The sequence below is a fragment of the Balaenoptera borealis genome (genome assembly GCF_965194805.1).
Source record: "Balaenoptera borealis genome assembly, chromosome: 2".
Taxonomy (NCBI): Eukaryota; Metazoa; Chordata; class Mammalia; order Artiodactyla; family Balaenopteridae; genus Balaenoptera; species Balaenoptera borealis.
The window spans coordinates 184,941,768-184,954,634 of NC_138867.1; the positions used below are offsets into that span (position 1 = coordinate 184,941,768).

Here is a 12,867-nt window from a genome sequence, read left to right on the forward strand (position 1 = left end):
GCCGGAGCCGCTGCCGTCCCAGAAGTCTCCGGGAAGCGGCTGCGCTGCGTGGGCGAATCTTTGCTCCTGGGAAGATGGCGGCGGCGGAGCCGGGGCATTAGGGCGAGTGCAGGCTGCGGCCACTCGCTCGGCTGGGCGCACAGGCCGGCCCGGTGAGTGCGGGGCTGGGAGCTCGGGCGGTCGGCCGGGCTCCGGACGGCGCCGCGGCAGCGGGGATCGCCGGCCGGGGAAGGCGGTAACTAGCGGGCCCGGGGCGGGGCCTGTGGGGTCAGAGGGCGGGCCTGGAGAGCAAAGGGTGCTGGGTACGCGGCCTGAGTACGCTGGGCGGGGTCTGGGGGTCGTGGCGGAAACTTGGGGGGACCTGAGGCGGCCCGGGGGTCGGGGCATCCGGAGCAGGGGGAAATCGGGGCGGGGCCTGGAACGGTCGGGGGCGGGGCCTAAGGTTATACCTCCCCGGGGAGGGCCTGAGGTGCGTTGTGGGGAGGCTTGGGGGCGCGACCTGGAGGGCCAGGTGTATGGAGGCGGGGCCTTGGGGTTGTTTGGGAGACCCTGGGATGAAAACAGAGTTTGGGCCGGGCCTGGGGACACAAGGGGCAAATTGGGAGTGGGGTGTGGAAAGCAAATACTGTAGGGGCCGGGGCCGGAAGGCTTTGGGGGCAGAGCTTAAAGACTGTTGAAGGGGCTTGTGGGCGGGGCCTCGGTGTTCCCGGGCAGGGCTTGAAGAAGCCTGGGGCCTGGGGGTCGTGATTGAGGAAGACGGGGCCGATCGTACTCCCAGTCTCACTGCGCTTTGGTAAAGGTGAAAAGAAATAACCTTAATCGATGCCCGGCGCATGGAGCGCGCTGAGGAAACGTTCACCGTTCCCGTTGTTACAGTTACCTGTGGAAGCCCGGCACCAAGCTGCTGCCCGGCCCCCTCCCAGCCTCTGTCAAAGGCAGCCCCACCGGTGCTCTTGGATGTCCGTGGACTCCTCCTTAAGGATAGACCCGGGTCCTACCCTGTCGCTCCTCACAGTTTGCACTGTCCCCAGCTTTGTTCACCTGGACCAGTGCAGTCACCCCAACCCTGTCCCCCAGCCTCGCCCTCCAGACAGCCAGAGTGGCCTGTGAAACATAAACAGGCCTCAGCCCTCCTGGGGCTGCCACCTCCCTCAGGGTGAAACCCCCCAGGCCCTGCACAACCTGTCGTGTCTCCTCCCCACCCTTACTTTGCCCCGCCCCCTCACTCACCCTTTTCCTGCCCCGCAGGGTCCCATGCCACTCCTTGAGTGCCCAGACTCAGTCCAGCCTCTGGTTCTTTGCACTGGCTTTTCCGTCCACCTGGAATGCTCTTCCTTCAGGCTGCTTGCCTCGATCCCTCACACCTCCACCAGGGGGGCCTCCCTGGCCACGCATGAGTAAAATGCCGCTCCCCCGCCACGTGTGGGGCAGGGGTTGAGTCCACTTTGTCCCCCGCACTAGCCCAGTGTCCAGCACTGCCCTTGGGGTCCTGCAGGTGCTGCGTGAACATCGATGACAAGCCAGTCCTCCCTACTGCAGGAGCTGGTGACTGTCCTCCGTGTGTGACCTTGGCAGGTGGGCACAATGGACCTGGCTTACATCTGCGAGTGGGAGAAATGGCCCAAGAGCACCCACTGCCCGTCGGTGCCCCTGGCCTGCACCTGGTCCTGCCGTAACCTCATCGCCTTCACCACGGACCTGCGGAGTGATGACCAGGGTGCGCCAGCTGCCCCCCAACCCCCACCGGCTCCCACAGGGTCTCCTCCTCCAAGATGAGGGGTGGCGAGGAGCTCAGAGGGCCTGGAGCCGGGGGCGCTGGGAGCACCCCGTGGGATGGCCGGGGCCAGGGGTGGGTGGCCCCATGCAGCTTGCTGAGGCTCCTGCCTGAGTTTTCCAGACCAAACGTGTCACCACCTGGCTTTGAGGTGCGCTCTGCCGGCCGGGCCTGTGTTGTCTCTGCCACTGAGTGACGTGCACTCAGGAGAGGGAATTAGAAAAACACAGAAACTTAGGATGAGGGAAAGAACCAGCCGTTAGTTTCCACGGAGAGACGCCCAGTGTTAGCATTTGGGGTTTGTTTTCTTCCGGTGCCATTTTCTACGTCTCCTTTGCCCCACTGGAGGCAGGGTCATGGGCCGCTCCATCTCTACTCGGGCCGCCGGCGTGTCAGCAGCAGCTCCTGAGTCCCCGTGGCCGGGGCTTTGCTGCTTCCTCCCCGATGCCCCCGGGGGGGGTCGTCGGGCACCCGGCTGTTGTTGCCGTGTTGACCGCACCGTCCCTCACAGACCTGACCCGCATGATCCACATCCTGGACACCGAGCACCCCTGGGACGTGCACTCCATCCGCTCGGAGCACAGCGAAGCCATCACCTGCCTCGAGTGGGACCAGTCAGGTGAGGGCAGCTCTCCTTGACCCTGACTCCCAGGGCCACCTGCTCGCTCTTTTCCTGGTCCTGGCCCCGGTGTCCAGAGCTGGGACTCTAAGCCTTGACCTGTGGCTTTGTGGGCCCTGCTCTGCCCACTCCTGCTGTCCAGAGTCCTTTCCGGACTCGCCTGTGCCCCTCCCTGCTCTACTGCCCCCAGGCCGGCCTCTCCCACCCCGGCCCCTGATGGACAGTGAGGGGGGGGCTTGTGACGCGGGTTTGCCCCCCGCCCCACCCCGCACAGGCTCGAGGCTGCTGTCGGCTGATGCCGATGGGCAAATCAAGTGCTGGAGCATGGCTGACCACCTGGCCAACAGCTGGGAGAGCCCCGTGGGCAGCCTGGTGGAGGGGGACCCCATCGTGGCCTTGTCGTGGCTGCACAACGGTGTGAAGCTGGCCCTGCACGTGGAAAAGGTGGGTGTCCCACCTGGGGGCGCGGCTCCTCCTCTTGTGTCACCAGCACTCTTTGGTCTGCCTCGCCCGGGCCCGGCTCACACCTGCCGTGCAGGGTCAGCACCCGTGTGGCCAGCAGCCCCTGTGTGACTGACGTTGTGAGATCTCAGAATTCCTGCCTGTACCCCACGGTTCAGCCCAGCGTCCCCTTGAGAGGGGAGCCGCCTGGGTGCAGGGTGCTGAACTCAGATCGCGATGCCACGCCTCACCTGTCGCTCTCCTCACCATCAAGTGGGGCCGCCGCTGGCCGTGGTGAGGGTTCAGCGCGAGAAGACTTGAGAGGGCTCGGTTGGGCCGCGGGGGCGCACGTGGCTTGCTCTGCCGCTGCTCCGCAGAGCCAGGAGCCCCTCCTGGGTTGGTGCTGTGGGAAGTGGCTTTTCTCCCATCCCTTCCCCGTGTCTGCTCCCTGTGCCCGGTGCAGGGCCTGGGGACAGTTAACTGTCTGCATCTGGCAGCAGTGCATGCACGCTGGCTCCAGGCCGCCGGGGGCGGGGGCGGGGGTGGGGGCAGGGGGTGCGTGCTGCCTTCCCCTTGTCTGTTCTCTTTTTTCATGTAACAGCTCTATTGAGATACAAGTCGCTTAGTATGGTTCACTCATCTGAAGTATACAGACTGGTGGTTTACTTAGTATCTTCACAGGCTAGTACAACCATCACCACAGTCAATTTCAGACCTTTTTTTTTTAGTATCTTCTTTCTTTATTTCCTTTATTTGTTTATTTATGGTTGCGTTGGGTCTTCATTGCTGCGCGTGGGCTTTTCTGTAGTTGTGGCGAGCGGGGGCTACTCTTCGTTGCCGTGTGCAGGCTTCTCATTGAGGCGGCTTCTCTTGTTGCGGAGCACGGGCTCTAGGCGCGCAGGCTTCAGTAGTTGTGGCGCACGGGCTTAGTTGTTCCGAGGACTGTGGGATCTTCCCGGACCAGGACTCAAACCTGTGTCCCCTGCATTGGCAGGCGGATTCTTAACCACTGTGCCACCAGGGAAGCCCAGACCATTCCTTTCAACTCAAAAGAAGTCTGTCCCCATTAGCCTCACTCCCCTTCCCCACCCCAGCCCCTGGCAACCATGAACCCACTGTCTGTCCCTGTGGACTTGCCTGTTCTGGATGTTTCCCATCAATGGAATCACACACCATGTGTCCTTCTGTGTCTGGCTTCTCTCATTAGCGTCGTGTTCTCAAGGTCTGTCCACGCTGTTGCGAACATCAGGGTTACTGTTCTTCTTACCACATACCTTTGTCTCTAAATTATAAAAGACGTATGTGCTCATTTAAAACGCTCGGGCATGCACACGGCTCTCGAAGCCCACGATGTTGAGGTCAGGCGTCTGTCCCCTCTCCCCTTGGTAGGGATTCTAACTGCAGGCCTTGCTGCCTAACCTTCTGGACCTTTCTCTCTGTGGGTCGTTGCTTTTTCAAACTGCCAGCGTCTCTCCTCGGGGGTCATCTGGGGGCTTTTGCTTCTTTCTTTCCAACACTGCCAGCACCCCCACGTCCGGAAGACTCTGTTGGGGCCGTGGTCAGCCCTGCCCTCCCTGGACGCCTGGCCCTGTGGGTCTGCTCCCCAGACAGAGAGGGCACATACTCTCCCACTGCCCAGAGAGCCCTGCTTAGTCTCCAGCTCGTGCTGGTTCAGTGACAGACGTGTTGCACGGATTGAAAGGAACCCGGCGCGCAGGCTGCCCCCGGGTCCACCCGGCTGGAACGCCGGGAAAGGCACAGCCGGGGACAGAAACCAGGGCCCGGGCGGGGGTTGGCTGGGGGCCCGAGGGCCCCTCCGAGGGGAGTGGAAACGTTCCTGAGCAGTTTCCACGATGGGGTGGTTGTCAACTCCTTGAACCGAAAGCCGAGAACAGGTGGGTTTTGCTGTATGTTAATTGTAACTTAAACCTGGTTTGGAAAGGTAAAATAGCAGTGGCAGCTGTACTTTGCAGCACAGCCGGAATGCTTTACCTCCGGGGTCTGTAAACTGCAGCCTGCTCGCTCGTCCACTTTGTAAACAGTCTCACTGGTGGCTGCTTCTCTTTGCTGCAGACGCAGGGAAAGAGCTGAGTGGTTGCAGCAGACCACTTGGCTCACAAAACCAAAAATACTGAGTGTCTGACCCTGTGAGGAAAACATGGTGGGTCCTGTCCTGCGCGTGTTGAGCCATGTCATCCTCACCACAGTCCTCGGATGTACAGATGAGGATACTGAGGGTCAGAGAGGCCCATGTCACACAGTGCTTGAGTGGCTGAGGCAGGATCTGAACTCAAGTTCATGTTCTCGTGGCTTCTGCCACGTGGTTCCTCCATGTTCCCAAGGGTGCGACTCCCAGAAGGGCGTCCTGGGGTCACAAAGGCAGACCCCTGAAGGCCAAGCATGTGCCCGGGGCTGGTGCTGCCCCGAGCTGACCCCTCCCCCTCCCCCACAGTCAGGCGCCTCCAGCTTTGGCGAGAAGTTCTCCCGAGTCAAGTTCTCGCCATCGCTCACGCTGTTTGGGGGCAAGCCCATGGAGGGCTGGATTGCAGTGACGGTCAGCGGCCTGGTCACCGTGTCCCTGCTCAAGCCCAGCGGGCAAGTGCTGACCTCGACGGAGAGCCTGTGCCGGCTGCGTGGCCGTGTGGCCCTGGCCGACATCGCCTTCACGGGCGGCGGCAACATCGTGGTGGCCACGGCAGACGGCAGCAGCGCATCCCCAGTGCAGTTCTACAAGGTGTGCGTGAGCGTCGTCAATGAGAAGTGCCGCATCGACACCGAGATCCTGCCCTCGCTCTTCATGCGCTGCACCACCGACCTCAACCGCCGGGACCGGCTCCCCGCCATCACCCACCTCAAGTTCCTGGCCCGAGACATGTCAGAGCAGGTGTGCCCGCCCGGCCACCCCGTGGCAGGATAGCTCGGGGCTAAACCCACGCGTGGGCAGGGCCGGTCCTTCCGGAGGCTCCAGGGGAGCAGCGGTTCCCGCCTTTCCCAGCTTCTAGAGGCGCGCATCCCTGGCTCGCGGCCCCTCCTGCATCCTCACAGCCAGCAGCGCAGCATCTCCCATCTCGCTCTGCCTCTGACCCTCCCGCCTCCCTCTTATAAGGACGCTGTGATGACGCTGGGCCCACCGGGGAATCCAGGGTCCTCCCCGTCTCAGGGGCCTTAACTTAATCCCACCTGCGAAGTCTCCTCTGCCCCATGAGCTGACACATCCACAAGTCCTGGGACCAGGATGGGGACATTTCTGGGGGCGAGGTTCAGCCAGCTGCACCGGGGTCCCCTCATAACCTTGCACTGATCAGCCCCCAGCTTCACGAAGTCCCAGTATGTTTCCCCGGCCCCCTTGCTTCCCGCCGGGGGTGCCTTGAGTGACTGCCTTCCCCAGGGGAGGCGGGGTCGTGGGGGCAGGTGCGGCACCGGCTGGGTGTACCTGGGTCGGCATCAGTGGCTGTGAGGCGGGTGCCGATGTGAGCCCCGTGGAGCAGCCGGAGGCCCGGAGAGGCCGAGGGGCTGGTCCAGGCCGCTCACCGAGCCGCCCGCCCCCCCCAGGTGCTGCTGTGTGCGTCCAGCCAGACCAGCAGCGTGGTGGAGTGCTGGTCTCTGCGCAAGGAGGGGCTCCCTGTGAACAACATCTTCCAGCAGCTCTCGCCCGCCGGTGAGTCCTGCTCCGGCCAGCCAGGGACACGCAGCCTCCCGAGAACCTGGGGTCCTCTGGGAGCCCTCGGGTAGAGTGGGGCGCGGGGATGACCTGAGTTTGCCAATAACGTGCCCGCCACTCCCTTCCCTCCCTCTCTGTCCCCACACCCACGCGGAGCCCCGAGTCCCCCGCCGGGACTGGCCCCCCTCCTGACACCTATGTGGCTGGGAAGCCGGAAAAGCTACTTCCCTGGAAGCCGGGGGTGAACCTGCAGCCACACGGGGCGTGTTCCCGCTGATGGCAGCACTTTTGGCCCTGGAGTGGCCGAGGGGCCGTGTCAAGAGGCCCCTTGAGGCTCCGTCTGCCCGCAGGTGGTTGCCTAAGCTGCTCGATGTGGCCTCAGAGGAACTAAATGTGAAGAAGGTCATGCTGCCTTTCCTGAGCGACCCCGCGGGGCGGCAGAGCCACAAAGGGTCCCAGCCCTTCCCTCGTCTTTCCTCTGTCCTAGTAGCTGTGGGCGCGGCCGTCAGGCGGGTCATGGCCCCCACGCACACCCTGGGACCTTGTCACAAGCGGGACCACATCTCATGAGAAAGGGCCGTCACCCCTGTCAGCTGGTAGAGCCTTGTTCTGATGCAGATGTCCGAGTGCCGGCAGGGTCTGTGCTGAGCTCACCCACACCTCCTCCCCCCACCCCGCCCCTCGTCCTAGCTTCGAACGGCCTGCGGGCTCTTGGATCTGCCTCTTGTCCTACCTCCCTGCCTTTGCCCTAAGCGCCCCCCGCCAGCCCATCCTCCCCCTCAGGCCCCCGCTCTGCCAGCCACCGTCCAGCCCGTGCTCCAGGGGTCAGCCTGACTTGGGTGGACGCGTGGGTCCCGGTGGACTCGGGCAAGCAGCTCAGCCTCTGACAGCGGCCACTCCCCCTCTGACAGTGGCCGCTCCCCCTCTGACAGCGGCCGCTCCCCTCTAAGCTCGGAATGTCTGGGGCCGCCAGGCTGCGTGTGGGTGCCTGGCCCGCTCGCCCTCCCTCCCTGGGCATCGCCACAGCTGTCGCCGTTACAGCTGTGCTCAGCGTCGTCCCTCTCTGGGCCTCGGGCTCCCAGTGGGGTGACGTTTGCCAAGAGCCCCTTTGTGCTGGGCCGTCCAGGGAAGAGCTCTCAGGGCAGGTGGGTAGAGGCGTGCTGTCGCAGCCAGCTTTGCCGCGTCACACACCAGCCCCAAACTCTGGCTCAGAACCACAGCCCGGAGGGTGCTGGGCCAGGCCGCCTCTGCTGCTCCGTCCTGGTTCCCTGTGTCTGCTGTCGCCCCAGGGCAGCTGGGGTGCTGGCCACTGGCTGGGCGCCCGGGCTCACCTCAGTGTCACCTTGGAGTCTAGGTGCACGGGCGCCGTTGAGCCTCTGCTCACATCATGCCCGCAGCGCCAGGGGCCAAGCCCAGATTGATGGGAACCACCCCACCCCTTGCTGGGGGGCTTCATGATCACACCGAGGGTGTGGACGCAGGGAGGGGCCCGTCTTGGCCACCTTTCGGTCCAGCTCATGGGGAGAGCTGGGGTTCCACCCAGGACCTCTCAGACCACAGAGACAGAACCCCGCGTAAGCCGGCCGAGTCACTGGGGAATTTTGGGGCTTGTGTGGTGGCAGGGTCGGGGGTGGGTTCCCCTTCTCAGCACGTTGGCTTCTTCGAGGGGACAAGGTGGAGCCGCCCCCGCCACCTGACAGCCTCGTGGCCCAGGCGGGCGCCTCCTCCTGTTCCTGTGAAGGCCCAGGACAGGATCCTTTGGGGTGCCCCGCCCTTCCCCCCCCAGTCACGTGAGCTCGCTGGGTCTCCAGGAGGGGCAGGGTGCTGGGTCAGGTCCACCCTTGTCGTGTTTGTCTTGTTTTCTTTTTTTTAATTTTTTCTGTATTTTATTTATTTTTTTATACAGCAGGTTCTCATTATCTATTTAACATATATTAGTGTATATATGTCAATCTCAATCTCCCAGTTCACCCTACCACCACCCCCCTGTCTTGTCTTCATTTTGTTGCTCTCTGTCCCTCCCCACCTCCTTTTAGTTGGTGACAAACAGCCCACAATTCTCAAATGGCGGATCCTGTCAGCCACCAACGACCTGGACCGTGTGTCCGCCGTGGCGCTGCCCAAGCTCCCCATCTCGCTCACCAACACTGACCTGAAGGTGGCCAGCGACACCCAGTTCTACCCCGGCCTCGGTACGGTGTCTCAGAGCCCTGGGGGAAAGGGGGTGGGCCCTGAGCTTGGGCTTCCATCACAGGGTCCTGGGAGCCTGGCCCCCGGCCTCACGTCAGTCCCAGTGGGGCCGAGGGTGCTGCTTTCAGGATCTGATGGGCTCAAAGGGCTGTGAGGCCACCGTCAAGCTGTGCTCTTTACTATGTAGAGGGCTGTTAGCAGTCCACAGGGGAGGCTGGGAACTTGGGGAAAACTTTCCAGATAAGCTTCCCTCCCATGCCCACCCCCACCCCCGTTGTAGTACCTCATGTGGAGGTTCTGGGTTTGGGCCCTGGCGTCTGTGACCCTGGGTGAGTCAGGCTGGCCGTGTTGGTGCCGACCCAGGGCAGCCCCCCAGCCCCCTGCTGTGGATTACGGGCTTTGGGTTCTAGGAGCCCCTGAGCTCACTGGCCTCCGTTCCGCCCCAAGGCCCTTTGTGTACATCAGGCCCAGGCTCTTTCCATCTGCTGTCCTCTCCGCCTGCCCCTCCCACTTGTCCTCCTGGAAGTCACCTGTTGCCTCACGTTGGCCAAACTTAGTGCCGGCCGCAGGGGAGCGGGGCAGAGGTGCCCAGACAGGGTGCAGTCTGCGCCACCGATTCGGGGGCCGGTTAGCCAGGACTGGACCCCACTGGGGGGTGGTGCACCCCGGTGGCTCGGGGCTCACGCCGCTCCTTAGCACAGCCTCTGCTGGGCGTGGTGGCAGCCCCTTCCCATTGTCCAGAGCTGGGTTCGGCCGCCTGACCCTACACGTGCCCCCAGGGCTGGCCCTGGCCTTCCATGACGGCAGCGTCCACATCGTGCACCGGCTCTCGCTGCAGACCATGGCCATCTTCTATAGCTCCGCAGCCCCGCGCTCCGTGGACGAGCCGGCTATCAAGCGCCCTCGGACCACAGGCCCCGCCGTCCACTTCAAGGCCATGCAGCTCTCCTGGACTTCCCTGGCCCTCGTGGGCATCGACAACCACGGCAGGGTCAGTGCTGTCCCGGGGGGACCGAGGGTGAGGCGGGGTCCCCGTGCTGCTGTCTGTGGGGGGGGGCCCGCGCTCAGGAAGTGGGGGCCCTTAGGGTGCTGCTCTGACGTCAAGGAGTCCTAGGCCCCCATTGCGCAGCAGGTGCTCTGCGAGTTGGCCTCCTGGTTCCCAGGGGAATCTGTCTGTGGCCTGGCAGGAGGGCGGGCAGCCTCACAGCCACTCTCACACACTCACGCTTTCGCTTACACCTGCCCGTGTGTTTGCACGCTCATTCACACCCTTGTACGCTCACACCTCACATTTGTCCTACTGGCACGTTTGCACACGTGCACATGTTTGCACACTCACACCCACATGCGCGTGCCCCCCCGCCCCCCGCAGTGGGCTCCTGTGAGTTGCTGTCGGGCACCCTGTGATTTCTGTTCCGGCCCCATCCTCGGTGTCTCCGGGTGGTGGGTTGGGCTTCTCGGGAGCACGAGGTCTGTGTTCCCAGGGTTCCCCAAGTGGACCTGCAGGCCCCGTCACCCGACAGGCGCCCTGCCGGCTAGGAGGCCTTTCAGACCCTATGTGGGAATCGCCACAGCTGTGGAAACCTGGGGCTTGTGGCCCCCATTCACGCCACGTGGCTGGGCTGTGGCTCTGCAGCCCTCCCGTGTGACAGGACAGCGGGCAGGCCTGGGCCCCGCGCCGGCCGTGCCCTCCCTGCCCCCAGCTGCCCCTCGGGCCCCGCCCCCTCGGGCTCCGCCCCCTCAGGCCCCGCCCCCTCAGGCCCCGCCCTCTCCTCCACAGCTGAGCATGTTGCGCATCTCGCCCTCCATGGGCCACTCGCTGGACGCGGGGCTGGCCCTGCGGCACCTGCTCTTCCTGCTGGAGTACTGCATGGTGACCGGCTACGACTGGTGGGACATCCTGCTGCACGTGCAGCCCAGCATGGTGCAGAGCCTGGTGGAGAAGCTGCATGAGGAGTACACGCGCCAGAAGGCCGAGCTGCAGCAGGTGCCCGCCCCCCTTGGCTGCCGCCTGGTCCCTCCGTCAGGGTGACCCGCAGGCCAGACGGCGCACCTCTCGCTGCTGCCTCAGCCCAGGAGTGCGTGGCTGTGGGCCTGACGCCACCTGCCTCTGGGTGGCTTTGGAGGCCTTTGCTTGTGCGATAAGAGCAGTAAACGGGAGTTTTACAGACGGGCGAGCCAGGGAGAAGTGATCGTTCAGACGCCTTGGTGGCGCGCCTGTAAAACCCAGAGCCCCCCCCCACCCCGATTTCAGCGGGGTAGCTGTAGAGGTCAGCGCTGCTAAGAATCTGAAGTTGTCCTCTGGGCCAGCCGTTGAGGAGAAAACAGGAAGGAGAGCTCCCATTCCCATTAGCAACCTGCTGAGATGTGAGAGTGCTGGGCCTGACCCGGGAGCATGACCCGGGGAACAGCACAGTGACGGAGCTGGGTTCAGAGCCAGGGACGCCAGGAGTGATCAGATCTCTTGTTATCGGGCAGAGCTGTGTGCAAGCATTTTTGTTTTTTTTGTTTTTGGCCGCACCCCTCATGCCTTGGGGGATCTTAGTTCCCCCGCCAGGGATTGAACCTGGGCCCTCTGCAGTGAGAGCGCAGAGTCCTAACCACCGGACCACCAGGGGGTTCCCTGTATGCAAGCATCTTTATGCTTCAAGTCCTCCAGTCATCCTGGGAGACAACAGGTTTCAGGAACTGTGGGGGGTGGAGCTGCATCTGTGGCCCCACCCACTTCATGCCAGGAGCGCCCCCAGTCGTGAGGTGTCCCAGGCGTGGCCCTCGGGCCCCTGGGGCACACGCGCCCGCAGGTTGAGACCCTGCCATCCTGTGAGGAAGGTCCTCCTACCTGGTTCCGCCATGAGGAGGGCGAGGCCCAGAGAGGGTTTGCGGCTTGCCCGGCTGGCCCAGCGCCTGGCTCTCCACGGCCCCTCAAGCGCATGCCCCGCCCACTCACATCCTCCACCCCCCAGGTCCTCTCTACCCGGATCCTGGCCATGAAGGCCTCGCTCTGCAAGCTGTCGCCCTGCGCAGTGACCCGCGTGTGCGAGTACCACGCCAAGCTCTTCCTCATTGCCGCCAGCTCCACGCTCAAGTCGCTGCTGCGCCCGCACGTGCTCAACACGCCCGACAAGAGTCCCGGCGACCGGCTGACGGAGATCTGCGCCAAGATCACGGACGTCGGTGGGTCCTGCCCTGTCCTGCAGGCTGCCCTGGCTGCAGAGGACCCCTCGGCCGTCGCGCATGTGTGGGGTGTTGGGGACACACGGTGGGCGTTAATGGGAACAAAGATGACCCAGCCTGGGGATGGCATCCCCAGGGGCACTGCCTGTGTGGAGGCCTGGAGGCCGGCGGGAGCTGCAGGGTGCCCGGCACAGGGGGTCCGAGGGGCGGGCAGAGCGTTCTGAAGGCCAGCGGTGGACACCCAGAGCCCCTCCCTCCAACCCTGCCTTCCAGGGTCCTAGGCCCATCCCTCATTTGCTTGTTCACGACGTCGGCCTGTGGGGGTGGGCCCAGCTCACCGTGCGCGCTGATGGGCACATGTGAGGTTTTGACTGCCCCTGACTGCCTGTCCCCTCCCAGACATTGACAAGGTCATGATCAACCTCAAGACGGAGGAGTTCGTCCTGGACATGAACACGCTCCAGGCGCTGCAGCAGCTCCTGCAGTGGGTGGGCGACTTTGTGCTCTACCTGCTGGCTAGTCTGCCCAACCAGGTGCGCCCGCACTCCTGCTTGGAAGCCCCACCCACCCAGGAGCCCCACCCCTGGCCTTGTCCCCTGAAGCCCCACCTCCCTGCCCCTCCCAGAAGACCCCTCCCCCCAGGACCTGCTGAGGTCCTAGGATGCTGCACACGCTGAAGGAAGCCACCTGAGCCCTTCTCCCCACAGGGCTCCCCGCTGCGGCCCGGCCACAGCTTCCTGCGGGATGGCACGTCGCTGGGCATGCTGCGGGAGCTGATGGTCGTCATCCGCATCTGGGGCCTGCTGAAGCCCAGCTGCCTGCCTGTGTACACGGCCACCTCTGACACCCAGGACAGCATGTCCCTGCTCTTCCGCCTGCTCACCAAGCTCTGGATCTGCTGTAAGACGCCCAGCTCTCTACTGTCGTTCCGCCACCAAAATACAAGCCCTGGCTGAGTCCCCCCAGCAGAATATAAGCTCCCACAGGTCAAACTGGCTCTGTCGTGGC

General features: G+C 63.8%; 1 protein-coding gene across 9 annotated transcripts in view; it reads left to right on the forward strand.

Moving 5' to 3' along the window:
* MED16 (mediator complex subunit 16) overlaps nt 1–12,867 on the forward strand; it is a 25,371-nt gene continuing 12,504 nt past the window's right edge. For 6 of the 9 annotated variants that reach the window (XR_014241718.1, XR_014241719.1, XM_082381264.1 and 3 more), the window contains exons 1-12: nt 2–152; nt 1,540–1,717; nt 2,286–2,393; nt 2,668–2,837; nt 5,287–5,718; nt 6,387–6,492; nt 8,532–8,687; nt 9,465–9,676; nt 10,466–10,672; nt 11,649–11,859; nt 12,259–12,392; nt 12,567–12,759. Coding sequence is in view for 7 of the 9 variants with exons in the window: in XM_082381264.1 (XP_082237390.1) it covers nt 1,585–1,717; nt 2,286–2,393; nt 2,668–2,837; nt 5,287–5,718; nt 6,387–6,492; nt 8,532–8,687; nt 9,465–9,676; nt 10,466–10,672; nt 11,649–11,859; nt 12,259–12,392; nt 12,567–12,759 (2,062 nt within the window). In the remaining 2 variants the exon portion in view is untranslated. Of the gene's footprint in view, nt 153–1,248; nt 1,394–1,539; nt 1,718–2,285; nt 2,394–2,667; nt 2,838–5,286; nt 5,719–6,386; nt 6,493–8,531; nt 8,688–9,464; nt 9,677–10,465; nt 10,673–11,648; nt 11,860–12,258; nt 12,393–12,566; nt 12,765–12,867 lie in introns of all 9 variants that reach the window. The other 3 variants (XM_082381261.1, XM_082381263.1, XM_082381266.1) reach the window with 3 other exon arrangements.